Below are 24,593 nucleotides of genomic sequence, written 5' to 3'. Positions count from 1 at the left end.
CCGTTTTTTATTCAAAAAAAATTTTATTCGATATTTACTAGCCGTTGCACAGCACTGTTTTAATATAAGTGCGTTCTCGCATTTGCAGGTACTGAGGTTTGCTCCGCATTGAAAATTTGTTTACAAGTGAATTAAGCGCGTTAAATATACAAAAGTAGTGTAAAAGTGTACTTATACCCTGGTTTCACAACTGTGCTGTGTTTTCCCATTGATAACTGACGTTTGTTAAGCATAAAAATCAAATTGAAAATTTACAATTAGCCCGCTGTCTGGTGCCGCAGTCAATATAATTATACTGCCCATTGGTTTACATAAGAGCGAAAGGGTCGGCTAGTGTACTATTTGCAGAAATGGCGTCGAAGTGGTGCACATGGCCAAGTCGTCCGAGACAATGACTGGTGTGCACAGACCTATATTAAACGATTACGCCCCCAATCTTAGTTCTTGTATTCGATATTGATAATGCGAACGATATGTGAATTGTGTCTATTAGTATTGATAACAGTGTGTGTTCAATACATTTAAATGTACACCATTTTGTCCGGTTTTTGATTCCGCTTTGTTCACATTATTCGGTTTCAATGCCCTCGCTTACAGTGTTGGCAAATGCAACGTGCGTCCAGTGTTGTGGAAGATCCAAAATCTCAACAACGTTTTCACATTTGTTTATTGACAAGTTTTGTTTAAAGTATACAAAAGTCAAGTGCAAGTGATCTGTGATTTGCTAACTTTTGTGTAAATAAATCTCATGAATATTTTATAACACTTGATCTGCTTACCATACCAAGATATTTGCAGCTGGCAACACTGCATTTTGAACTCCAGCGGCGGCAGTGCGAACGAGACGCCAATATTGCGCCTTAACGAAGACCGAACACAAAGCAAAGTAGAAAACCGAAGCGAACGGGCCCAAGAGTTTATAAATCAATTTTTTGTGTATGCAAGAGCTGTGCAATTCATACCGCAAATAAGGTATTTTTTCGGTGTAATGCAAGTGCGCATTTCATTATAGAATGCATACATATATATACCAGTGTAACAACATGAATTTCATTTAATTTGAACTGTTTGGGGTTGTTTAGTTACTGATATACCAAAAAAAGAAACGAAAAAAAAAAGTGGTTCCATGATATGCGTTGGCGGTGGCGGCGGCGGCAGCTGCTGGCTTGGCAATTCGAGTATGACAAAGCTTTGTGATATGAGCAAAATGTGACGAAAATTGCTATTCATCGCTCGAGTTGAGCTAAATCTTAAGGAAAATATGAATTGAAGAAGAGCATTTATAACAAAAGGGATGATCAAATTGAAGTCTAAAACGTTATTTTTTGCGAGAGCAACAACCAACAACCCCCCGTCAGCATTTCCCCTCGTATCATTGTCAGACGTCGATCACGTTCCGCTGCCCGCACCGCATCCTCCCCTGTTACCTGTTTTGCGAATACACACGCCCGCCTCGATGGCGTTGCTGCTATTATTGCTTTTGTACTCTACTCGCTTTATCCTTCCGTTCGTCTTCATTTCGGTTTCGTTTGTTATTCTGAAATTCTCAACGTTTTATAGTGCGTTCCACTTCGTGCGTGGTGCGTGCGTGTTCCATCTTTGCGCGTCTGTTTGTGTGCATGTGTGCGTATGTATATGTGTATGTGTATGTGTATGTGTTTGTGTTTGTTCACGTTCTCTCATTATTCCATTCTCTTTGATTAAATGTACATTGAACTCAGCTGGGCCATCTAGTTAGCTTCGTTTTTCTTTCGTTTTGTTTTTGCCATTTTGACCTGATGCTTCGTCTGCTTGCTACCTTCCCATTTCATACTTGGCTCTATGAGCGTATGACACTTGTTAGTTTTTTTTCTTTCTATTTGAGTGATGCTTTATTCTCGCCGTTTGACAACACTGAAAAATAAAACAAAGAAAAACAACTTAACGGAATAGCTTACATCTTATTTCCGTAAGAGTACACCGCTCTAACAAGTGTCTTGCACATCCCCCCCAATAACTAACAAGTGTCATTCCACTATTATAGAAAATTACAGTTAAATCGGCCTTAGAATAAATAGTAGGCATCGCTTTCGCTACCAATTTGCCAAGACGCCAGTTTTGTTCAAGTTGTTGTTTTAAAGAGAAATCTTGTGTGATATTTATCCAAATCAAAGTCTAATTTTCAATTTCCTGGCATTTTTGCACTTATTGCAGCTAATTTGTATATACAGTGTACATAGAGATGAGCACACAACAAACTCGTTCGGGGGGCGGCGGTGGCCGCACTCAGAAAAAATCAAATTCCGCTCACATTGGCGGTGGCGGTGGCAACAATGATACCGGTGCTATCACACATGGCGCAGCGGTACATAAGAAAGCCGATGCGAACAAGACAGAAAAACCCGAGAAGGCCCAACCAAAGGCCACCACGGAACAGTTGCGCATTGCCCAGATAACCAATAGCACCACAGAGGATCCGCAGATCAATGAAAAGGTCACCCTATTGCTAACAATGACCCAACGTTCCGAGGAGGAAGTCTGCTGCGCCTTGAATGAGTGCGATTATGATCTGGAGGCGGCGGCCAATTTCTTGATTGAGATTCTACCACAGGTGTGTTAAAACACATATCGCGTTCAACCAGCTTGTAAACTGTATGATAATCAATTTTACAGGGCGCCTTTGCCAAGTACGAGAAAAAACGCAAGAATAAGACTGCAAATGCAGTTGCGGATGGCGCCGGCGGGGATGCCGATTGGGCAGATGGCAACGCAAACGCGGACAGGCGAGAAAAGTCGCGCAATCGCAGCGCCAATCGCGGTGGACGCGGCGGCACCGACAGTCGCGGCTGTAAGTTATTAATTACCGACATTTCATTATATATATTATAATGACAATAAATCTTCTACAGGGCGCGGCAGAGAGGCCCGTGAGAATGACCGCAACATGCGCGAATCTCGTGGCGGCGATCGCGGTGAAGATCGCGCCAATGACAACTATCGTGGTCAGCGTAATGGCGGGCGTGGCGGTCCTGGCGGCGGCGTCGGTGGTGGCGGTCGCGACGGTGGACGGGGCGGCGGTTTTATGTCACGCCCCGGACGCGGCGGTGGTCGCATGGGCGGTCGCAGTGGCGGGCCGCGCGGTGATCGCGGCTACGGCTTACGCAACAATGCCAACAATGAGGATCACCACGAGGTTGAGCTCTGGGACAACACCATAGCGCAAAATGCCGAGAAACAGCAACAGCAGCAGTCGCACGACGACGCCTGGGGCGACTGGAACAACGAGGAGTACGAGGGCTCGCTCAAGGACAGCAAAGTCTTTACACCGAGCAATCTCAACTCGCAGACGGCGGCCAGCGTGGTAAGCGGCGGCGGTGCGGCGGTTACAGCCGCTGAGCTATCAGCGCCGCCAGGTCTGGAACATCATCATCTAGGCGGTGGTGTAGCACAAGGATCTCATCTGAGTGCGCTGGTTGGCAGCAGCGAGGACAGCGGTAGCTCGGCGCCAGCGCCAGTCGCCAGCATTTCCGGCACATCAGCGGCGACGCCGATGATGCAGTACAGCGCAGCGGTCAGTAATCCGCCTCCACAGCTGCAGTCGGTGGTAAGCACGCCGAGCAGCGTTGCGGGCGGTGGTGCAAGCGTTGCGCTGAATTCCTCACCCTATGTCGCCAATGCTGCCGCCGATACATTCTCGAGCGCTGCCTCCGCGGCTGCCACGTTAGTGCAGCAGGCCCAGCAGCAGGCGCAGCAGCTGCAACAGCAACAGCAGACGCCACTGAAGCCATCGGCCACACTTTCAGCGGAACAATCTCAGTATTTCAACTCGCTGACGTCGCAGGGCGCCAGCCCGACAGCCGCTGCGGCGGCAGCGGCAGCTGTGCAGCCCTCAATGGCGGCCGTTTATGGTAGCCAAAGCAGCGGATCAACGGCTCAGTATTCGAGCACGTATGCGAATGTGTTCGCCTCGGCGCCCGGCTCCAGCATGGGCACGCCCAACAGCAACAGTGAACAGTCGCAACAGCCGCAGGTGCGGCGGGCACGCGTCAAATTGCCGCCACCCTCGAAGATACCCGCCAGTGCAGTTGAAATGCCCGGTGATAATGCCCTGAACAATATTGGCTACTTGGATGTGCAATTCGGTGCCATGGACTTTGGCACAGACGACAGCTTCGATGCGCTGCCGGAGAAGTTCAATGCGGGCGTCAGCATCGACGGGCAGCAGCAGCAGCAGCAACAGCAGCAACAGGATGACTACCAGACCAAGTCACAGCAGCAGCAGGCAGCGCTCTCCGCCGGGCTACAGAACGCGCAAATTGTGAGTAGAGTCTCGAAACACATACTTCTCGCTCGAGGGCAATAGCAAATGACTCATGCATATATTCTAATCAGTTGCAGGGTGATGCTTTAAGTGCGGGCGGCTATGCGACGCGGTCGACGGTGCAGCAGCAGAGCGGCAATGCGCTGGATCAGCTGACCAAGAGCGATCCGTACGGACAGGCGGGCAGTGGCAACAATGGCGCGACGCCATATCAGAATGCGTATCAGAACAGCGCCGCCAGCAAGGCGAACAGTGCCTATCAGACGTCTGCAGGCGTGCAGGGCTACAATAGCTCCAGCTATGCAAACGTTCAGTCCTCGGTGGCGAACAGCTACCAGCCCTCTAGCTATGCCAGCTATCAGGCCAATGCAGTCAATTCCTATCAGCAGCAGCAACAGCAGGCGGCCGGCAATGCGCAGAATGCGACGGGCAGCGTTGGCGGCAGCGGTGCGACAACACAAAACATTCCGATCAGCGGCAGCGGCGGTCAAAACAGCTCCAGGTAAAGCCTCATCCCCATCCAAACCAGTTTGTGTTTATGCGTTTTATGCGTTTATCTTGTTGCTCCTCAAAATCTAACTCGTAACTCGATATGATTATCCAAATGCAGTTCTAATATTTGTTTTCTCAATGTTTTTGTTTTCGTTTTTTGTTAACTTTTTTTTCTTCTCTTTTAACTCCACTGCCCACCGCCCTGCCCCGTTCCGCTCCGCTCCACCACAATTTAACCCACATTGCCAAATAACAGCGCGAATGCGAGCTCCGCCTATCTCACATCGGGTTACTCGACACCACAAAGTGCTTACCAGTCCAGCCAGAGTGTCTATGGCAATACTGGTCTCTCCAACAGCAGCGGGTATGTATGGGCTTTTTAACCTTCCAGTCAACCATTATGCCATATATAACCCGTAGAGCACCTAGCATCTCATCCGCTTGAAATTGTATTACAATTGCATGTTGAATTTTTTCCTAAAAACATTAGTTGGATATTAGATAAGCTGCTGATGTGATAGATACATTTAAAAGTGAACCCTAAAATTGTACTTAAATCGTCCGAGTATATCTAGAGCATTAATTGACGTGCTTCAGACTTTAGACATTAGTCATAGTCAATTAATCAAAAGGCATTGAACTATTAATCGGCAATACACGTACAAAGAAAGGTGTTGATAAAGCTTATCTTGAAGATATCAATGTATTTCAAATGAAATAAATCGAATTTGTCTGCAATAAGTTATTAATTTAAAAATAATATGACCATTAGGTTCAAATTCTTTAAATTGGCAAATACTCTGAACATTTTGTATATATTTAGTTTAATTAATAAGAACAAAGGCGCGACATGTAGGATAACAGTTGTTTAACATGGCACAGAAATGTTATTTAGAGCACTTCACTGTTATTTAACAGTCGAACTAAATTGTTAAAGAACTTGTACTAATATCAGTTAAGATTCTTTAGGTCTATATCCAAAAAAAAATGCATACTAACCTTTATATACATATATATATGTATATATATTAATATATATGTTGATTCCTTTGTTATCGTTTGATTTGTTTAATACCCTTGCTGTGTGTGGCACATTGGCAGGTTTGCTGGCAGCGCAAGCAACTCGTCCTCGCAGTATGGTAACTTTAGTGCTAGCGCCAAGCTTAAGGATGCCGCGGCAGCAGGAGCTGCAACGCATTATGACAGGTAAGAGATTAGGCACGCCAAATTGCACGCTATAACTAATTACTAAACGGATGTATGTTTAATTTGTGGGAGATCAACTAACTTCTTGTTTCCTTCGGACAGTGTCTCCACGAGCAGCGGCGTGAGCAGCAGCAGTGCCAGCACTGGCAACGGTGCGGCGGGCGTGGTCAGCGGTGCGACAGGTGCTAATCAGGCGGTCGTTTCCAATAGTGAGTACCAGAGTGAGAGTAATCCACAAGTGGTACATATTCTTAATCCATGCTCTCTTTTACGCTTACAGCCAATAACAACGTGAGCGGCAGCAGTTCGGCCAGCAGCGTTGCGGCTGGTGGCAACAACAGCAACAGCAGCAATGTGGTGGCAGTTAGCAGCCAGGGCGGCAGCTCGATAGCGGGCGTAAGTGTAAGCGGCGGTGTTGGTGGCGGTGTTGTCGGCGGCAGTGCGTCCAGCGTCGGTAGCGGCGGCGTCGTTGGCGTCGGCGTTGGCGTGGGCGTTGGCAGTGGCAACAATGCCGGCTCTGTCCAGGCCGTTGCACAAACATCGGCGGGCACCGCAGCGGTGCTGGCCTCGCTGACCAACAAGAACAGCAGCAGCAGTAACAGCAGCGGCAACGGTAATGGCGGCACCGGCGGCGTCGGCGCTACAACTGGCGGCAGCGTCGGCGCAGGCGGCAGCAGCAGCTCAACTGGTGCTGGTGGTGCTGGTAGTGGTGGTGGCAGCGGCGGCGGCAGCAGCGGCTTGGTGCCCACCAACATCCAAATGGTTAGTCAATATATTCAGACTGGATTGCCATACTATCAGCAACCAGTTTATTCCTACGAGGAATTACAAATGATGCAACAGAGAGTGCCACATGTGGTGAGTTCATGGAGAAAAGCAAAATGCAAACAAAATAAAATTAATTAAAAAAAAAAAAAATCCAATACCAATACCAAATACCTACAACAATTCAATGCAACCAAAAGCAAACATATTCAAAATTCCATTTGCTCTCATTTATCAATATTAATATCTCAATATCAATATCAATACATATCGAATCGTATCAGATATATATATATATATATAATGCTAATGGCACTTTTTGCACGTTGCAGCCGTTTTTCACATTCACAATGTTTTTCTTAAACAACGTGTGCATTACATTTTCCCCATGTATTAACAATTTTCCGCCAAACACGTTGTCTGTGTCTCTGTGTGTGTGTGCATAAGTGTATATACTTCCACGAGTGTGTGCGTGTGTGTGTGTGTGTTTTGTCTCTATTTGTAAACATTTCATTGAAGAGGAATTCTTGCACTCTATTGTTTTGTAAAATCACAGAATGAACAATTAGAAGAGAAAAAAATTGTCTACCATATTCCGCTTCCAATCCAATCCTTGCATAAAAAAGCTTCACTTTTTTTTTTTTAAACAAATTATTTGCAAAGTAAAAAAAACGTAAACATAAACAATCAAAAATTGGCATTTAAAAATTCTTACGCTCATTAACAAGAAAGAAATATTTCAATTTCGTTCCGCTCTTTCCAGTGGAATTGAGATTCAACTATTTCCACCGCATCCTCTCTCCACTCCACGCTCATTCAAAAAAAAAAAAAAAAAACTACCATCATTATTATATTTTTTTTCTAACCAATTTGTTTCGTTCCATTCTTTTTTATTTTATTTTATATTTTTTTTATGGCACTTGACATTTAACTTCTTTTTGTTTTGTGTATATTTCATTTCCATTTCGGTCGCAGTCGTGCCAACTGTCGAAAGTTTCCGTTTAAACAATTCGTGAAGCCCTGGCAACGCTGTGCCTAAACCATAATCGCAGCTTATCTCATAACATTCGCTGCCAAATGCGCCTTGACACTTGTTTATCGCTAATTGGGCTTATTTTTAAATTGCAGCAAGGGTATTACGATCTGAACTACACGCCCACCAGCCTGGGCGCCGGACGCGACAATTTGGGCTCTGTGGCATACTCAACCATGACTGATGGACGCTTCGCGCGCACCGACAATAACTCCAGTCCTGTTAGTAATGTAAGTGTAACATTGTAGAAACTACCCAACAAATATTCCACAGAATAGACTTAAAAGGTAGCTGGACGAGCTTTTAACTACGATGAGCCAAAGTTTATGAGCATATAGGTAGATTATATTTCAACAAGAGTATAAGGGATTAAGGAATGCAATCTGCCCAAGAAATATTCCAGAGAATATAGTTTAAAGATGGTTAGATGAGCTTTCAACTCCATGAGTTATGACTATAGGTAGATTACATTTAAAGAAATTATATGGAATATACTTTTCCATCAGAAAGTTCAGTGTTGTTGTTATGTTGCCTCGAATCTAACCCTCGTGTTCAATTGCTTAGAACTGAAGGTAGTTTTCTATGTTTTGCAGTCCTTGTAAAAAGCTAGCAATATTTTTAAAATAAGTATGATATCCAATATGTTTCAAGTTATATAGAAAAGCGTTTCATTTAACGTGAGCATTAAATCTCATCTTGAGTTTATCAACTAAATGAGTGTAATTCTATTGCAGGTGTCTAGCACAATGTCGCAACAAGCTGGCTCCAGTGCGCCCATGCTGAATGTTCCTTATGCATATTTCTATGGTGGCAATGTAATGCCCGGCGGTTTCCAATATGGCACGCCAGCCATCTATCCAGTAAGTCGCAGGAATTATCATATATAACGTGCAATTAAAACTAATTATGCTTAATGGGATTTTCAGCAACAAATACCGGCTGCCAATACCGCATCCGGTGGCCAGTTCCCAAAGCCTTCGTATAGCGCGGGCTACGGCTCGACCAGTTATGATACGCTCTCACAAACAACTCAGGATTATAGCAAGGGCGGCTACTCGTCCAGCGTGAATCAGCAGAGTAAAACCCAAACGGTTTCCAATCAGCCGCAGGCGGGCACCGGCTCCGATCTGACCTCATCCATGTACGGCAAGGGTCACGTAGCGCTAAACAAGGTCAATGTGCGTATCAATCAATTTGCAAATGCATAGAAATATATATAATTTCTACATCTATTTGTGCAGTCGTATGAGAAGCAGAGTTTCCACTCGGGCACACCGCCACCATTCAATATGGCCAATACGCAGACAGCTGGCGGCACCTCGGCCCAACCGTATGGCATGTATCTGCCGATGCCAGCGGCCGGACATCACAATATGATACATCCGCCTATCCATCAGGTAGAGTACAATTCCGAACAGCAGTTTTTATTAAATCAAGAACAAAACATTCAAGTCGCGTACGAGAATGAGCAAATGTGGCATCAGAACCAACATAATAATCATGACTATGCAATGTCGGGACACAATCAGCAAGATAATAGCAACTATATACAAGATGATCTCAGTGGCATATCGTTTTTCGCTGAGTGAAGCAATTGAGATAAACTGAATATCCAATTCGAATCGAATGAAGCAACATTATTTAGCAACATTTTAGCAAAATTAACAATCTACACACACGCATTTTACACACACTCGCACTAATATCACACACACACACCTTCTCTCTGTCATATATTTATTGTTTATCAACTAACGACACTTGAAACTCATGATAATGCATGTTATTTGCGGGCCATTTAACATTCCTAATCAAAATTTTCAATTAGTTTTACATATAGTTTATTGTTTCGTTTTTAGTTTTTGTTTTTACACGTAGAACTTGTTTTATTTTGTGTTGTTGTTGCTGTTGTTAAATCTCAAAACTCATATTAACATATTCAATCTGAAAAAAGAAAAAAAAAAACCAAAAATACCTACAAATTCACTTGGCACATTGCGCACTATTCTTTTTAGCATTAATCCAATTTGGTTTAAGTTTTATTTCATTCACAAATAAAGGCTCCAAATCGCGAACCAGTTGAGCAGAAACTAAACCATCTAAACTTATACACAGACAAAAATATGTACCGATTCATGTAAAGAACTGCGATAAAGTTTAAATATCGCAATCTTTATGTTGTGTGGCTCAACATAATGTGGCTCATATTCAAAGAATAACATGGAGTACTGTGATGTGGTTCAGTTTCCAATAGAGAACTGTGATATGAGTTTAAATTCTCGCGAATAATAAACAATTGATCAAATCTTACTTAAGCACAATAATTCAGCTTTCGGTTCCTGGTGTTTTGTAGCCTTAATTAACCCGTTTCAATTTGTAGCATTTGTTTTTAAACGTAGCTAACAAAAATACATTTTCATGCATTTTGTTCACAGAGCTAGGCTCATTTTGCTTATCGCGGGAATATTTTTGCGCTCTCTTGCTCCCTAGTTAGTTAAAGTTACTTAGTTAGTTAAAACCTTACACACTCGCACACTTTTTCTCTCAGTGAGCTTAATTTCATCTAGTTCTGGAGTTATGCGCTATGGGATCTGCAGCCAAAGTGCAAGAAAACCAAATAATAAATTGTGAAATGCATGAAACTGTTCGATTGTTTGACTTTTTTCTTTATAATTTCTTTTGATTTTTTTATTGGGACAACATTAGATGGACGGCAGGATTCATAGCTCATCCCGCCGGGTAAGTTTTCCTTTGTTGTTGTATCAAGTGAATAAAACAAAAACCAAAACCAAATAAAACAAATGCAAAAATAACAATTTAATAAATCGTAATCGTTTTTCGTTTCTATTAAATATGTTCCTATCTGTATGTATGTAAAAAAAAAAACATAACACCTGTCACGCACGCACACGCACATAATAATAGCTCGCATATCTAAAACTAATATCTAGTAAAATTAGTAATAACATCTAGTTGGCTTTTGACATTATATTGACAAATTGTTGCTGAAAAGAAAACAACCAGAATGAGAAGGAAAACAAGGGCTAAAACAAATATAATTCATGCATATCACACAGCAGTGTCCATTAACGTGTATACATACATATATATGTATATACAATCAATAACTATATATGTCTTATGCTCTATATATATATGTAAATATATGGATCGTTAATGCTGCTAACACCTCACACTTATATATTTGTATGTATATGAAAGCTGGCTTTAACCAAAGAGCCAAAACATAAACATAAATATTTATATATATATATATCTATATATATGAAAGATCTTGTGTATTTGTTTTTTAACATTGAAACTAATTTCAACTCTTGCAGGACTCGAACAGCGCCGGCCAGCGCCAACAGTCGAGCAGCCAGTCAAAGTCGGCCGGCAAACCGAGCTACCCGACCTCGTACTGGACCGGACAGAACTAGCTTCCGGAGAAGACCATTTGGCGGCCGCTGCAAATAACGCTGCAGTCGAGCGCCGGCCGAGCAGGCGAATTTTATAGCCTACGCACCAACACAGCAGCAACAGCAGCAACAACAACAACAACATCCATTCACATTAATAACAATAATATCAGTCAGAGAGCGTTGCCTGTAACAGATGCGAGTTCAATAACAACAGCAACTAAAGCGACAACAGCAACTGCAACAAATCAGTTACTAATGCTTGTCAAGGAGAAGCAACAACAACAACAACAGCAACAACAACAACAACAACATCAGCAACAGCATAAAAAATCTGAGGAATATCCAATAAGCGAAACGTTGAGCGAGGAGCATTCATCAGAGGATAACGATGATTATCATATATATGAAGATGAGAGATCATATTTTACTTAATAAGAAATGTTTTTACTACGAACGCGTTGAGCTCGCCTCCTCCCTCGCCCTCTCCCTCCATCAATCCCTTCTTCGCTATGGAACGATGTCGAAGTGCAGATCTATGCATCTTTATAAAGTATACCAAGTTCAGCCCCTCAGCCACGCCCCCTCACATAACATACCATATAAAACACACACACACACACTCGCATACAGAATGCAACAACCAAAATACACACACAAACAAACGCATAAACGCATACATAACACGTACAGCCAACAACATCTGCATATATAAACTATACCAAGTACCATTTTTCACATTGCATACAAATAATTTACAAAGATAAAAGATAACAATTATTAAATATTAAAGGCGTAAAACGATTTAACAGATTTATAAGCGTAAGATGAAACAAATACAAATACAAAAACAAAAACAAACAAAACGTAAAAGTGAATGAAAGAAAAACAAACAACAAACAAAAATTAATTATTGTAATCGGTTTAAACTTATGTGTATTGTATAATTATAACCTTAATATTTAAATTAAATACAAGAAAAGAAGATAAAAGATACGATTAAATCCAAACAAATGCAAAAAAAAACAGGCTTACTTTTATTTTGAGCTGCAAAGTCGGCTCAGGCAACATAGAGAGATACGTATATATTCTTGATCAGTATATATATATTCAAGATCTGAAAGCTATCGCTTAACCTTGACAGAGATGATGAGATGTAGTCGGTTGAATCGGATCTGTATTCATATGCGTATAGCTTTTTTCGGAAAGTAAACTCATTCTAAACTTATCCTTGCTTCTAGACATAAGCAGGATCTAAACAATATCGTCCTACTACTTATATTATATAGGAGGCTCGCAAAGAAGCAATCGAAGCCGCAGATCTCGGCTCTTTCTATTTTCCAATAGTTTTAATCTTTATTGCGACGTTTACAGACTAATTGAATATATATATATATATATATACGAGTAAATACGAAAGTGTACAAAGCATTAACAATTACTGGCTGTGGAGAAGTTTATTGAAATCCGCATAGGCCGATTCCAGATCGAAGAGAAATTGTCGCACTTGGGCCTCGGTCAGCTCATCGGATGCCTGCATTTCGTTCAGTGTGCCCAGCCATTTGTCCACCTTTTGCTTGGCATCGAAATCCTCGGGTATCAGCGACAGGCGATTCATGTTGTCATCCAAATCTTTGACATCCGGCTGCAGTGCATCCATTGTGTTGATCTGCAGACGCAGCTTGTCCATAATGGTAATGAATAGCGATACGATTTCGGCAATGCATTTGGATGTGTTGCCCTTGTCGTCGCGTATGGTAATGGGTCGATCTTCACGAATGCGTTCCAGTGCCGCCGGACAGTCGAGGCGAAACTTTTTCACAAATGTGTCCACGGTGGGAAACTCTTCGCATTGCACCTGTTTGAATGCGATTTTGTATTGGACGAGATGCTTGGAGCACGCAGCTGTATATTCCTGCGGAGTAATGCAGTCCCGAATGTACGCCTTTTCCAGCTGCTGTATTGTGTTTATAATCGCATATAAATCGGCCATGTTATCGTATTTCTCACGTTCGCGAGCATTGCGAAACAGTTTCACCTCCTCGTAGAGCTCGGGACTGTGCTCCTGCATTTTAATACTTTTGTTTTCTACAAATGCGAAAATTAGCTCAGATGACGAAGAGCGATAGAATTAATTGTCAACAAAAGCGATAGAAATGTGTTATCGATAACTCGCAGTGATTCATTTTGTTTGTGTTATCGCCAGAACAATTTTATGTGGCGCGCAAGCCAATCGCAATTTGAAAAGCCAAAAGTCAAAATATAATTTATATCTAGCAGCTGGTTACGTACAAATCAATATTTTATATTGATTTGCGTTTTGTAGTGGCGCTGCAAATAATATGCTGATAGGGTTTTCCAGCAAATTTTTCCTAAAGCCTAATCGAATACGCAAACTATGCAAATCTTATCGAAAACGAGCTCTTCCGTTAAATTATTTCAATTCATGTTGTTAGACAATAAAGATAATCAAATATAATATAGATAAGCCCTCTATTGGCTCAAGCAGGCCAATTATATGAATTACCAATGCAAGTTATTTATTATCAGCATATCAGCTCGTATCAATACCGTTTGGCCGCCGTAAAGTGTGCAGCTCGTTCTGAAATAATTCAAATCTCTTACATGAATTAGTTTGCTTCCACCGATCAATCGAACGGTACGTGCTACAGAGTCCGCGTGTGTTTTGTCTACTTCATTATATATACAATATCATAATAACATTCCGATGGGCACCGAAAATCAACAGATTGTAAGTACATACAAGAAAGGAACAAACTATCCCATAAGTTAAGATCAGTTTTATAAATATTTTACATTATATGCTAAGAAAAACGTAACTCTATGGAAACTAAGCAAGCGACATTTTCGCCAATTACATTATATCAAAATATATATATATATATACCTGTATGAAACATGCTTAGATATCATATGCAAAATGCGCAATATATAAGTACATACAAATACTTGACTTAATATTGTAAGGTTGTACATAACTAAACTTAAAAGGGCACGGCCTGTTCTAATAACTTGTACCCCTGACCGGAATAACTACGTGGAGGATACAATACAAATAGGCCCAATTGCAGCAGAGACAGTAGGCAGCCCAGAAAGTTTGGTATCTAAAAGCCAAAAGAATATAATATTAAAATTGGCAGCAAATTGCAGTTGATGGGAATATGGGCACCTGGATAAATGAGTCTGATATTAGAACACCATAGATTAACCACTGTAGGCTGACAAAAAACGATGTGGCAATAAGGGGTAGGGGTAAACTCTCCGAGTTCTTGACACGTATCACATGCACCAGGGACGTGAGCGGTGCGGCAAAGAAGCAGACGGTAACAACGCAACAAACAATGCCTGCAATTATATATATAAAGATGATTACAATTATGGGGTTACAATTGTGCATTAATGGACGTGCTCACCTGTTATGTATATCATCTTTTGGGGGTCGTCTTGCAAACTGTTCGTGTACACAATAACGCCAATGAGTATTGCCAGAACAATTGCAAATTGCTTTACGTAGGCACGTTTGTTGACCGTGAACACATAGTAGACCAATGTGTAGACCAGAAAGAGCGTGGAGCCAATCATATTGACCATAACGACGCTCTGCTCGTTGGTGAGCACCCCATAGCGCAGCCAAAAACTACAGCTGTACAAACAAGTTGAAGTTTAGATACAATGTCTATCTATCTGTCCATATATTGTCTACGTCGACAGTTTGTACTTACGATAAGAAGCCGCATATGAATGGCACACCAGACGATTCACCCGTGCTCTTCTTTTGTATGTATTTTCGACATATTACGCTGATAGAAGCGTGTACATAAATTAAATCATAGATTATTAACAATTTGCATATACACTTACGTGCCCGATAGAAATTGAAAAACAGTGCTGATCACCGCCGTTGTGGATAGCACGGAATCATAGGCGAGTGTCATAGTTACCAAATTATATCTACAAAAACTGATTATTAATTAATTATTTATCAATAATAAAAATAAAACAATTAATGTATTACTGGCCAACTAACACCGCTACAACGTCAACAAAAAGAACACAAACAGCTGACTAAAACCAGTGCTGCCAGACTGTCAGACAGTTATTGTATATAAGTTGCAATCGGCAACAATCGGGTTTTCGATAAATATAAAAACGCGCGCAAGCTTTTAAAGCTGTGCATGGTCGCTACATCGTGCGAGCTTTAGCCGGCTAGCAATGTTGTTGGTTTTGAAAAGCTTTTTGGCTGCGCCGCTGCTACATGCTACCAAAATGTTGACACACGTTTTAGTCGCACAAAGGAAGCGAACGGCGACGGTAGCTTCAGTTACGGCTGCGGGCTTTCTCTATTTACAATATTTTCAACAATTTTTTAAACAATTTACGTTTATGTGTGTTGTATATAAGAGTCTATAATCGATTCCCGTGTATTTGTGCCTGTTGTTATACAACACTAACAAGTAAACGCAGACGCCGGCAGCATAAAAAGTGGCGCTAAACACACAATTACCATTCAGTGTGCTGAAACGGACACGTGTTGCAATTAGCGGCCTTATTTAGTGAAGTTTTATTGTTAATAACAACGACTATAAAAAAGTGCATGCGCTGTCTATAAAAATGCCGGTCATTAATAACGCTGAATTAGAACATTTGAACCCGCCATTTAAGGTTGAAATAGCGCCACCACAACAAACGGAAACAAATCAGGTGAGCAAAGCCAAACGAATAGGTGTTTTATTTGGCTGTACGTTGTCTTTGGGCGCTGCTTTCGCCTGTTTTCTTGTTGCTCAACACACACAACTTTTTGTTTACAACTGCAGATCGTCGACCTACAACACTTCAAAAACAGTCCAAACTGCACTTTTCCAACATTCTGCAAGCACCGCTTTCTCTCTTCGTCTCTTTCACTACTTTCGGCTGTGCTATTCCTTTTTATTTTGTTTTTAGAAATTAATACATAAACAATTTTTGCGTCGCAGTATTTTGTTGATTCGTTCTGCATTTTGTTGATGCGTTAGTAAAACAACAACAGAAAATAGTCTTATATGCAGTTGTCTGTCTATCTGTATTTACAAATATGCGCGGTACAAGGTCTGTAACCAATATTGCCATAATTCTCTCTACAAATTATCTACACATTTACATAAAAATGTAATTTTCTATTTACATTAATTACAAAAGCAAAACAACATTACGCATTGCATTATAGCGGGAACCGCAGCAAAAACCACGATCTTTGTACGATATATGAACACGCACACATACACACAAGCATGCAAGTGTGTACACAGCCGGGCATGTAAATATGTGCACACATCAAACCGTTAGGCTATATTTCAAACTTTTTAAGCATAATGTTTCGTCACATTTACACGCAACAAATAATTGTTTTATTTTTCATTAAAACAATTGAAACGAATTACATTTTACGTATAAACCAAAACTTTTGATTTAAAAGTATAAAAGAAATATATAAATTCATAAAGCACGTAAAAATACTTTCTTGGCGCACTGTATGTATTTACAGAATGGCCATGTATTTACTCTACTTTGAGCGTACATCGGCTCTCCCAAAGCAAATGACAATATATGTATTTATATTCTCACCGCATATATAATTATATTTATATTTAGCTATTCGTACGTTAGAATGTATATATATACATATGTGAATGTGAATGTGAATGTGAATGTGTATGTGCTTATGGCGAATTTGGCATTGTGTACACTTATTATCAGCTATGTTTGGGTATGTCTTATCAGTGTCCCCTCGCCAAATGAACCGTCGAGAAGCATTTTTGTTGACCTCTATAGAAATTGTTTTAATTAAATACAATTAGAAGAACTGTTGAAAGTTTTCAAATGTCTAAAATATGGCAATGATAATTGCAAATTGCCAAAAATAAATCATCGCCAAAATTTTTTTTTAAAGGGTCAGTTAATTGGTGACATCTGATGGGCATAAATCTGAATGATCCCAAATAAATCAGTGTCAGTTTATATGTATATATATATACTGATAAAAACAACTACGAAATGACGCAAGGAAGCATAAATAATTAACATTAAAACGAATTTAAAATAATTATGAAAGAATTATTAACTTTCAATATTTCATTCATATTTTCTCTGTTCCATTTTATTTTAAACGCAATAATATTGCAAAGACAAAACAATAAATATATCTGAAAAATAAGCAGCTTTATCACGTATTATTATAATTTCAAATATAATTTTTTTTCTCAAATATTGACACTACCAATTTCAACGTTAAAAAAAATAAATGAATAATATAATTTAAAAGCAGAGAATGATAAATTCTCTTAACTTATTGGTTCTTTTTTATACCTAACTAAAAATACATCTAAATAAAATACTTAAGCAAAGTCAAACAAAATACTTAGTTTAAGTTAATTTAAAGAAATTTTACGAAATAAATTGCGATGCACCTTTAAAAATGCACCTTTCTTTTCGCTTACATTTTTCACTTTCTATTACCTTTAATTCCTTTTGTACATGCATGTCTTTTGTCATATATTCCAAGTAATCTTATGGAACTTTTCTATTGCATAGAAACCACCATGGAGCAAGCTTCTGTTGCTGGTCGCCTTCGCCACAACGCTGGGAGCTGCTGTGCCCACGGGCTATTGCATAGGCGTTATTAATGCGCCCTCGGCGGTAAGTTGTGCTCCAAGAAAATCCTAATCCAAAGTTGCAACAGTATTTTTGGGTGTTTCATTTTGGCAGCTAATGAAGATCTGGTGCAGTCAGACGGTGCTTGAGAAATATGGCAGCACAATGAGCCAGAGCGGCATTGATATACTCTGGTCGTCGGTCGTTTCGGTGTTCCTGGTTGGCGGTGCAATTGGATCCCTGGGCGGCGCTGGCTTGGCTAATAAATTTGGCAGGTCGGTATTCCATATAATCTAAAGTCAAGTGCGGGCTTATCAATGGAAATGCAGCTTATCAGCTATAATTAGATTAACTTAACTGTTGATAAGCAGATTTCCGATAGGTTCCATGGATTACTCTGTCGTTCGTGTCATTTAGCTATTGCATAATCCGCTCGAGCTATCGAATTATTGGAATGCTTAACTCATGACAACAAACTAATCAAAACTCTCTTTGGTTCAGTTGGGAATGCGAACCCATAGGATCGTCCAATTTTAAATTAGTTTGAAGTTTTATGAAAGTTTAAAGATCGCCTGGAGATTGTGCTTAATATTTTATTCCCAAAGAAGTTACCAAATCAATTATGAACATAATTGGGCTCGGCTTGTGTTTCGGCTGTTTAGTTTGATTAGGCTGGCATTCCGGATTTGAACTAGTTTTGTTTTCAGTCACATTAATTAAACCGGAATTGCATTTGTTATATGCCATGCACGTTATTTCAAATTGAAGATAACCTGAAATTCGATTAGTTAAATATTACTCCGACAATCTAGTTAAGAATGTTGAATATATTAAAAAATTAACCCAACCTCTCCTCTCGCTCTCTTCTTCTACCCGCAGAAAGCCGTGCATGTTAATCTGCGCCGTGCTGTTTGCCATTGGCGCAGTGCTCTTCTTCTTCTGTCGTGCGGCCAAATCGGTGGAGATGCTGCTGCTGGGTCGCTTGATTGTCGGTCTGTCATCGGGTCTGGTCACTGCCACACAGCCCATGTATCTGGCAGAGCTGGCGCCGCCCTCGCAGCGCGGCACCTTGGGCGTCTTCTGTGGCGTTGGCGTCACCGGCGGCGTTGTTTTTGGTCAGGTGTTTAGTCTGGCTGACATCTTTGGCACAGCGGAGCTTTGGCATTATGCGATATCCGCTTACATATTGCTTGTCCTTGTGTGCTATGCGCCCTCGTTTTGGTTCCCGGAAAGTCCCAAGTTTCTCTATTTGATTAAGAGCAATCCGACGGCGGCACGTCGCGAACTGGTGCGTCTGCGTGGCGAGGATGCCAACAAGCTGATCGAGCAGGAAATTGCCGACATGCAGATAGAGGCCAATGATGAAATGCAGAGCAGCAGCTTCGGCGACGTGCTGTGCGATTCACGTTTCCTGATGCCGCTCTTCATTGTCTGCTGCTTCCAGGGTGGCCAGCAGCTGTCGGGCATCAATGCGGTGAGTTTTCTAATTGATTTGTTTTGCTGAAAATTCACTTTAACTTAATTACCTTTGCAGATCTTCTACTACTCCGTCTCCATATTCACCGAGGCCGGCTTCTCCGAGCAGAACGCCCAGTGGGCCAATTTGGGCGCTGGCTGCATGAACTTGTGCATCTCGTTGCTGGGCCCGCTGCTGATGGCCACCTGTAAACGTCGCAACCTGATGATGCTCTCCAGCTCGCTGTGCTCCATTTTTCTCTTTTGCATTGCGTTCGTTTTGTACTATATTGTAAGGTTTCAGCTTGTCAATGATCGGAAATCGTTCTAATTTACATTCTTTGTTGTTTGCAGAGATCGGTTAGCTGGTTTCCCTGGGCGTGCATATTCTGCATTCTGGCCTATATATTCTTCTATCAGTTCGGTCTCGGACCAATTCCTTATTTTATTGGCTCAGGTATAATTTGAAGAAGCCGCAGTACTTGCATACACGTATTCATATATATACCTATATTTGTATACTAATCTATTTCGATTTACAGAATTGTTTGAGGTGGCGCCACGCCCCGTGGCCATGTCCATGGGCAGTCTGTCGTCATGGACCTGTAATTTCATCGTTGGCATGGCCTTTCCCAGTTTGCAAAGCGCCTGGGGCGCCTTTGTTTTCATACCCTTCTCAATTACCTGTGTGCTGCTCTTCATTCTAACGAAATTATATTTACCGGAAACGCTGGGCCGTGATCCGTCCGAAGTGGCGCCACTTGTCTCCAAAGGCTTCCGCTCCAAGGTTAAATAAGGATGTGGGTGTGGCACACTGGAAAGTAGTTATAATTAAATGCTTTGCTACGCGGCGTATTATATTAAGTTAGTTTTAAGTTAATTGTTAGCTGTAATTTTCATAGTTAATGAGGTTTATGCAGGACACATGCCTCACCGGACAATAAGAGTACATTAAATTGTAAATTTGTAATATGAATGTACAACTAATTGATAAGACACCCTGTATAATAATGGTACCCATTGCCAACATATGTAGAAGGCTGTGTTTGGCTCTTATCGCTGCACAAGTTCAAGTTAATTGGCTGTGTTGTTACTTTTGCTAATTGAATTTACTGTGAGAAATCTTAGTTAGTTCAATTAATTGGGGGCGGTTAGAAAAATTTATCCTTACCTTATGGATACTCGGCCTCTGATTCATTGCCTTAAAAATAAGAACATATTAAAATGTACTTCCATTTGCTGCCTACGTTTTCCACGCTGACAATCTTCCTGAAGCGTTCAATGAGTCTTACCACTTTAATGATAAGGGAATGTCATAAAACAACGACACAAGCCAATGATAACCAAGCGCTGTTTTTGTAACTGGGCCAATGTGTTTTGTAAAACAGTGTACTGACTAGAAGATACCCCGTGTCGAATTACTTCAGACAACGGGTGTGCTTTAAGATGTTCAAATTTACAACTTAAATAAAATTTGTGACTAATATCCAAACTGTGCTTAAGTTTCCTGATGCTTAAGGCAGCTTTGAAATAATGTATATAAATTGGTATTCTAAATTAAAACTATATCTCGTTTTATTCCATTTTGGGAATGGCTCTTCAGCAGATTAATAATCTATTTATAATTAACTAATATTCCCTCCATTTACCAATGACAATATATGTAAAATGCTGAGATAAATAACGTGAATCAGCAAAAATTAAGATTTGCACTTTCACAACTTTAAGAGCGAATAATGCTAAAAATAAAATATGATTTCAGCCAGTGTTGCCAAGTGTTACATAAAAAAGACGCTGAAACTTTACCTTAAATAGCTAAAAGCTGAAAAAGCCTGCTAAGCACAGCTTGGCTGAAAAAGCTTCCTGAGCACAACTTGGCAACAAGCAGAATGCGATATCTTGTCAAAGCAGCTTAAACAATGGGAAATTTTAACTGTTTTCGACTACTGAAAATGGCCAAATACATTTAGAAACTAGCTGAAACTGGCAACACACAAAAAAAGCTGCGGCTATGGCATTCGCACCTGTTGTGTTTGGAGGGGAAAAACCCACGCTAGAAATATTGCTTCAAATTGAAATTTATGGGCATAACTTGTCTTAGTTATTATTTGTTTTTTTTTTTACTTTGACTAACCTGGCAACTGGTACTGATTATGAAGCTACTTTTATTCTCGGAGATGCTATCTATTGTCACGTGCACCAGTACACCCTTTTGCGTAGCCAGTTTTAAAGGGTATGAAGTGAAATCAAGCATTTAGCAGAGACTGTGATGGCTTGTCGTTTCACTGACGGCTCTTCAATTTGAGATTGGGCGTTAAGGTGTGTAGACTGTGGCAATCTATGACTCAGTTCGAGCACAGCATCGTTAGATAGAGCAACGGGTGCAGAGCAAACGGAATATGGTTGTCATTATGGTATTTAGGGGTATTCCGTGAAGTCACATCGCAGGCTTTGCCTGGCCTGAGTTTGTGTCTTGAATCTTTTGTTTTGCATATGTAAAATCTGTTTGCATTCTTTGCAGCACGTGAATGATGCAGGCGAAGGCTGGACCTGGTTGATGCTCCTAATATGCCTAACAACCACCTTGGGCACCACGGTGCCGGTGGGTTATTTCTTTGGCGTGCTCAATGCGCCCGCTGAGCTGATCAAGAGCTGGTGCGCCGATGTGCTCTCCACCGAATATGATACGAACAGCGATGATAATCAGCTGAATTTGTTGTGGACATGCATTGTATCCATCTATTTGATTGGCGGCATTTGCGGATCCTGCTTCAGTGCCTGGTGCAGCAACAAATACGGACGGTGAGTCGCTTCAGCTCATTAATAGCCTGTGATCAATCCTTTTTCTTAAACATCTCTATCAGCAAGGGCTCACTGGTAATTAGCAGCGTGATCCTAATGATTTGCGGCCTGCTCTTCACATGGTGTCGTGCAGCCAAGTCGCTCGAAATGCTTATGACTGCCCGCTTCTTTGGCGGCATTGCCTCGGCTTTGATCTTCACCGCTCAGCCCATGTATTTACTGGAGCTGGCGCCGGCTACGCTCAGCGGCAGCGTTGGCGTCTTCACCTGCATTGGCGTCACGGGCGGCATACTGCTCGCCCAGATTGTCAGCATGCCTCAGCTGCTGGGCAGCGAGGAGAACTGGCCATATGCACTGAGCTTCTATGCGCTGCTGGTGCTCATTTGCCTGATGCCCCTCATGTGCTATCCGGAGAGTCCGCGCTGGCTGTATCTAGTCAAAGGCGATGTCGCTGGCAGTGCACAGGCGCTGCGGAAGTTGCGCAGCCACCAAGCCAGCGTGGAGCAGGAACTCAATGAGCTAGAGCAGACGCTGGCCTTGGATAACAAGTCCAGCAGCATGTGCCAGGTGCTGCGCGACAAGGAGCTGTTCCTACCGCTGCTGCTGGTCTGTGTGTTCCAAGCCACGCAGCAGTTAAGCGGCATTAATGCCGTAGGTTTTGGAATATGACCACCCAGTCAACTACAGAAAATAACTCTTAATATTATCTTACAGATCTTCTTCTATTCGCTGTCCATACTCACTAGTGCGGGCTTCTCAACCAACTCGGCTACTTGGTTGAATTTGGGCCTTGGTGGGTTCAATCTTTGCGCCTCGCTACTTGGGCCGCTGCTGCTGCGCAAGTTTAATCGTCGCCCGCTGCTGATGTGCTCCTGCGCGCTCTGCGGCCTGTCTCTGGCGGGCATGTCCTTTTCCCTGTACTACCTGGTCAGTTCAGAGGGAACTGCTCTGCGCTATGTGAGCAGCGTGTTCATCTTATGCTTTATACTGGGCTTTCAACTAGGTCTCGGACCCATTGCCTACTTTATTGGCTCAGGTGGGTGCCTTCAATTTTGGACCTGTTTGTTAATGTTAATGAGTCCCATTTGCGTGCAGAGCTTCTGGAGGATGCGCCCCGTCCTGTGGCCATGTCCATGGGCAGCCTGTTTTCGTGGATTGGCAACTTTCTCATTGGCATGTGCTTCCCCCTGCTGCAAAGCGTCTGGAGCTCCTTTGCCTTTATGCCGTGCATGTGCGTTTGCATATTTTGCCTGATACTTACCTGGCGGTATCTGCCCGAGACACGCGGCCGCGAGCCAAAGGATGTAAAGCCGCTCATGAGTCAAGGACTACGCTCTAAGATCAATTAGATGAATATAAATAGCGTACTTCAGATATATATATATACTTTCCTTAATCTACATGCATTTAGTGTTCAAATCATAGACACATTCTAAAATATTGTGCAAGCAAATAAAAATTTCTTATTCATAACACCATGTTAATTGCGTTGTCAACTGTGCAATAAGCATCGAGTACTATTGCCCACTTAACGGTAACGTATGCGAATGCGCAGAGTCGCAATTGGCGCTGCTCTTATATGCTCACGAGCTGTTGCACTCTCTTCTAATTTGCTCTGCTGAGATGATCGCTGAGCCAATTCCGACGTCACAGGTGAAGCGTCAAAATTAGCATTTGTATTCGTTGTCTATAAATATATAGCCACCAGTAACTAGTAGAACGTTGTGGTGAACGTTTCGGTTTCGGTTGGTAGCAGCGCGCGCACATTATCCAAATGCGGCAGAATCGGCATTAAATACGGCAGCGCCTAGTGAAGTGGAATTAAGTAATGTACGTTTAAAAATAAAAATGCGGTATGGTGCACAGTGCGTGGCTACAGGTGCCAATAAATAAATAGAGCAACATGCATATTTATAAATTGAGCTAGTGATAAACTAACATGCGTGTATATACACATGTATGTGGTTTAAAATAGACGTGCATGGAAATCAGCTGCGAAATAGAATCAAAACGAAACGAACCAAAACGAAACGCAACAATGCTGCAGTGACGACAAAGCATTAGTGACGTCACGCCCGGCGTGTCGTGAATGGCATCTGGCAACGAAATAACAGAAAACAGCAATAACAACACACACACACACAGGCACAACACATATATAAACATAGCCGACAGCAACAACATACAGAATCAATAAACATATTGCAGTGACCGTTGATAGTTATCGATTACCAATGATAAATATGTTTTCCATTTATGTGAATACCATTAAGAACAATAAACAAGATAAATCTGCGTATGATTTTACAATTCGCATAAGCTCGTTAAGGCAAATCTATGCGCCGGTCAATGCACGAAAATTGGTCTTTTGTCTTGGGCCCACATCAATGTCTGTCAAACGGAATATACAACATTTGTTAGCCAAGTACATATCCCACTGTAATTTATTATTATCCATGTCATTTGCTCTGCA

At 41.6% G+C, this 24,593-nt stretch overlaps 5 protein-coding genes and 1 long non-coding RNA gene across 14 annotated transcripts; 3 read left to right on the top strand and 3 right to left on the bottom strand.

Moving 5' to 3' along the window:
- Positions 1 to 835: 835 nt before the first annotated feature.
- On the top strand, positions 836 to 12,280 carry lig (ubiquitin-associated protein-like lingerer). Of its 7 annotated transcripts, none has more exons than XM_002050352.4 (15): positions 836 to 972; positions 2,194 to 2,590; positions 2,653 to 2,827; positions 2,889 to 4,297; positions 4,378 to 4,802; positions 5,049 to 5,156; positions 5,894 to 5,998; positions 6,101 to 6,207; positions 6,279 to 6,856; positions 7,892 to 8,026; positions 8,531 to 8,656; positions 8,723 to 8,974; positions 9,038 to 9,193; positions 10,503 to 10,535; positions 11,138 to 12,280. In XM_002050352.4, exons 2-15 carry the CDS (start codon positions 2,222 to 2,224, stop codon positions 11,234 to 11,236), a joined length of 4,077 nt encoding a protein of 1,358 aa, XP_002050388.1. In that variant the 5' UTR covers positions 836 to 972; positions 2,194 to 2,221; the 3' UTR covers positions 11,237 to 12,280. The 7 variants fall into 7 exon arrangements, with proteins under 7 accessions (XP_002050388.1, XP_070065748.1, XP_032291974.1 ...); XM_070209647.1 differs by having other exon boundaries at positions 4,372 to 4,802; positions 6,279 to 6,394; XM_032436083.2 differs by having other exon boundaries at positions 4,372 to 4,802; positions 6,279 to 6,760.
- A 265-nt stretch (positions 12,281 to 12,545) lies between these two features.
- Positions 12,546 to 13,354, bottom strand: Vps28 (vacuolar protein sorting 28). The gene has a single exon (XM_002050353.4). The coding sequence runs from the start codon at positions 13,284 to 13,286 to the stop codon at positions 12,654 to 12,656; it is 633 nt and encodes a 210-aa protein (XP_002050389.1). The 5' UTR covers positions 13,287 to 13,354; the 3' UTR covers positions 12,546 to 12,653.
- Positions 13,355 to 13,694: 340 nt separating this feature from the next.
- Positions 13,695 to 15,379, bottom strand: slv (sugar transporter SWEET1). Of its 2 annotated transcripts, none has more exons than XM_015173727.3 (6): positions 15,252 to 15,379; positions 15,098 to 15,196; positions 14,959 to 15,036; positions 14,650 to 14,879; positions 14,406 to 14,581; positions 13,695 to 14,340 (listed from the first exon to the last, which is right to left on the bottom strand). In XM_015173727.3, exons 2-6 carry the CDS (start codon positions 15,169 to 15,171, stop codon positions 14,221 to 14,223), a joined length of 678 nt encoding a protein of 225 aa, XP_015029213.1. In that variant the 5' UTR covers positions 15,172 to 15,196; positions 15,252 to 15,379; the 3' UTR covers positions 13,695 to 14,220. The 2 variants fall into 2 exon arrangements, with proteins under 2 accessions (XP_015029213.1, XP_002050390.1); XM_002050354.4 differs by having other exon boundaries at positions 15,098 to 15,187; positions 15,252 to 15,316.
- On the top strand, positions 13,825 to 20,881 carry sut1 (sugar transporter 1). 2 transcript variants are annotated; one of them, XM_015174514.3, is made up of 7 exons: positions 13,825 to 13,967; positions 17,804 to 17,908; positions 17,978 to 18,138; positions 18,743 to 19,337; positions 19,398 to 19,610; positions 19,673 to 19,775; positions 19,861 to 20,881. In XM_015174514.3, the coding sequence occupies exons 1-7, from the start codon at positions 13,944 to 13,946 to the stop codon at positions 20,112 to 20,114; spliced, it is 1,455 nt and encodes a 484-aa protein (XP_015030000.1). In that variant the 5' UTR covers positions 13,825 to 13,943; the 3' UTR covers positions 20,115 to 20,881. The 2 variants fall into 2 exon arrangements, with proteins under 2 accessions (XP_015030000.1, XP_002050391.1); XM_002050355.4 differs by lacking the exon at positions 13,825 to 13,967 and adding an exon at positions 15,520 to 15,937.
- On the bottom strand, positions 18,048 to 18,836 carry LOC138911320 (uncharacterized). The gene is made up of 3 exons (XR_011416845.1): positions 18,712 to 18,836; positions 18,222 to 18,636; positions 18,048 to 18,156 (listed from the first exon to the last, which is right to left on the bottom strand). It is a non-coding gene; the product is annotated as an uncharacterized lncRNA (long non-coding RNA).
- Positions 20,882 to 21,620: 739 nt separating the features above from the next.
- Positions 21,621 to 23,598, top strand: LOC6627174 (solute carrier family 2, facilitated glucose transporter member 7). Its single transcript, XM_032436084.2, has 5 exons — positions 21,621 to 21,732; positions 21,840 to 22,120; positions 22,183 to 22,771; positions 22,835 to 23,156; positions 23,216 to 23,598. Exons 1-5 carry the CDS (start codon positions 21,718 to 21,720, stop codon positions 23,467 to 23,469), a joined length of 1,461 nt encoding a protein of 486 aa, XP_032291975.1. The 5' UTR covers positions 21,621 to 21,717; the 3' UTR covers positions 23,470 to 23,598.
- The last annotated feature ends 995 nt before the right edge of the window (positions 23,599 to 24,593 follow it).

This window comes from Drosophila virilis, chromosome 5 (assembly GCF_030788295.1).
Source record: "Drosophila virilis strain 15010-1051.87 chromosome 5, Dvir_AGI_RSII-ME, whole genome shotgun sequence".
NCBI lineage: Eukaryota > Metazoa > Arthropoda > Insecta > Diptera > Drosophilidae > Drosophila > Drosophila virilis.
Note: the sequence above shows the minus strand (reverse complement) of the source record. Positions and strands in the feature narration are given on the sequence as shown.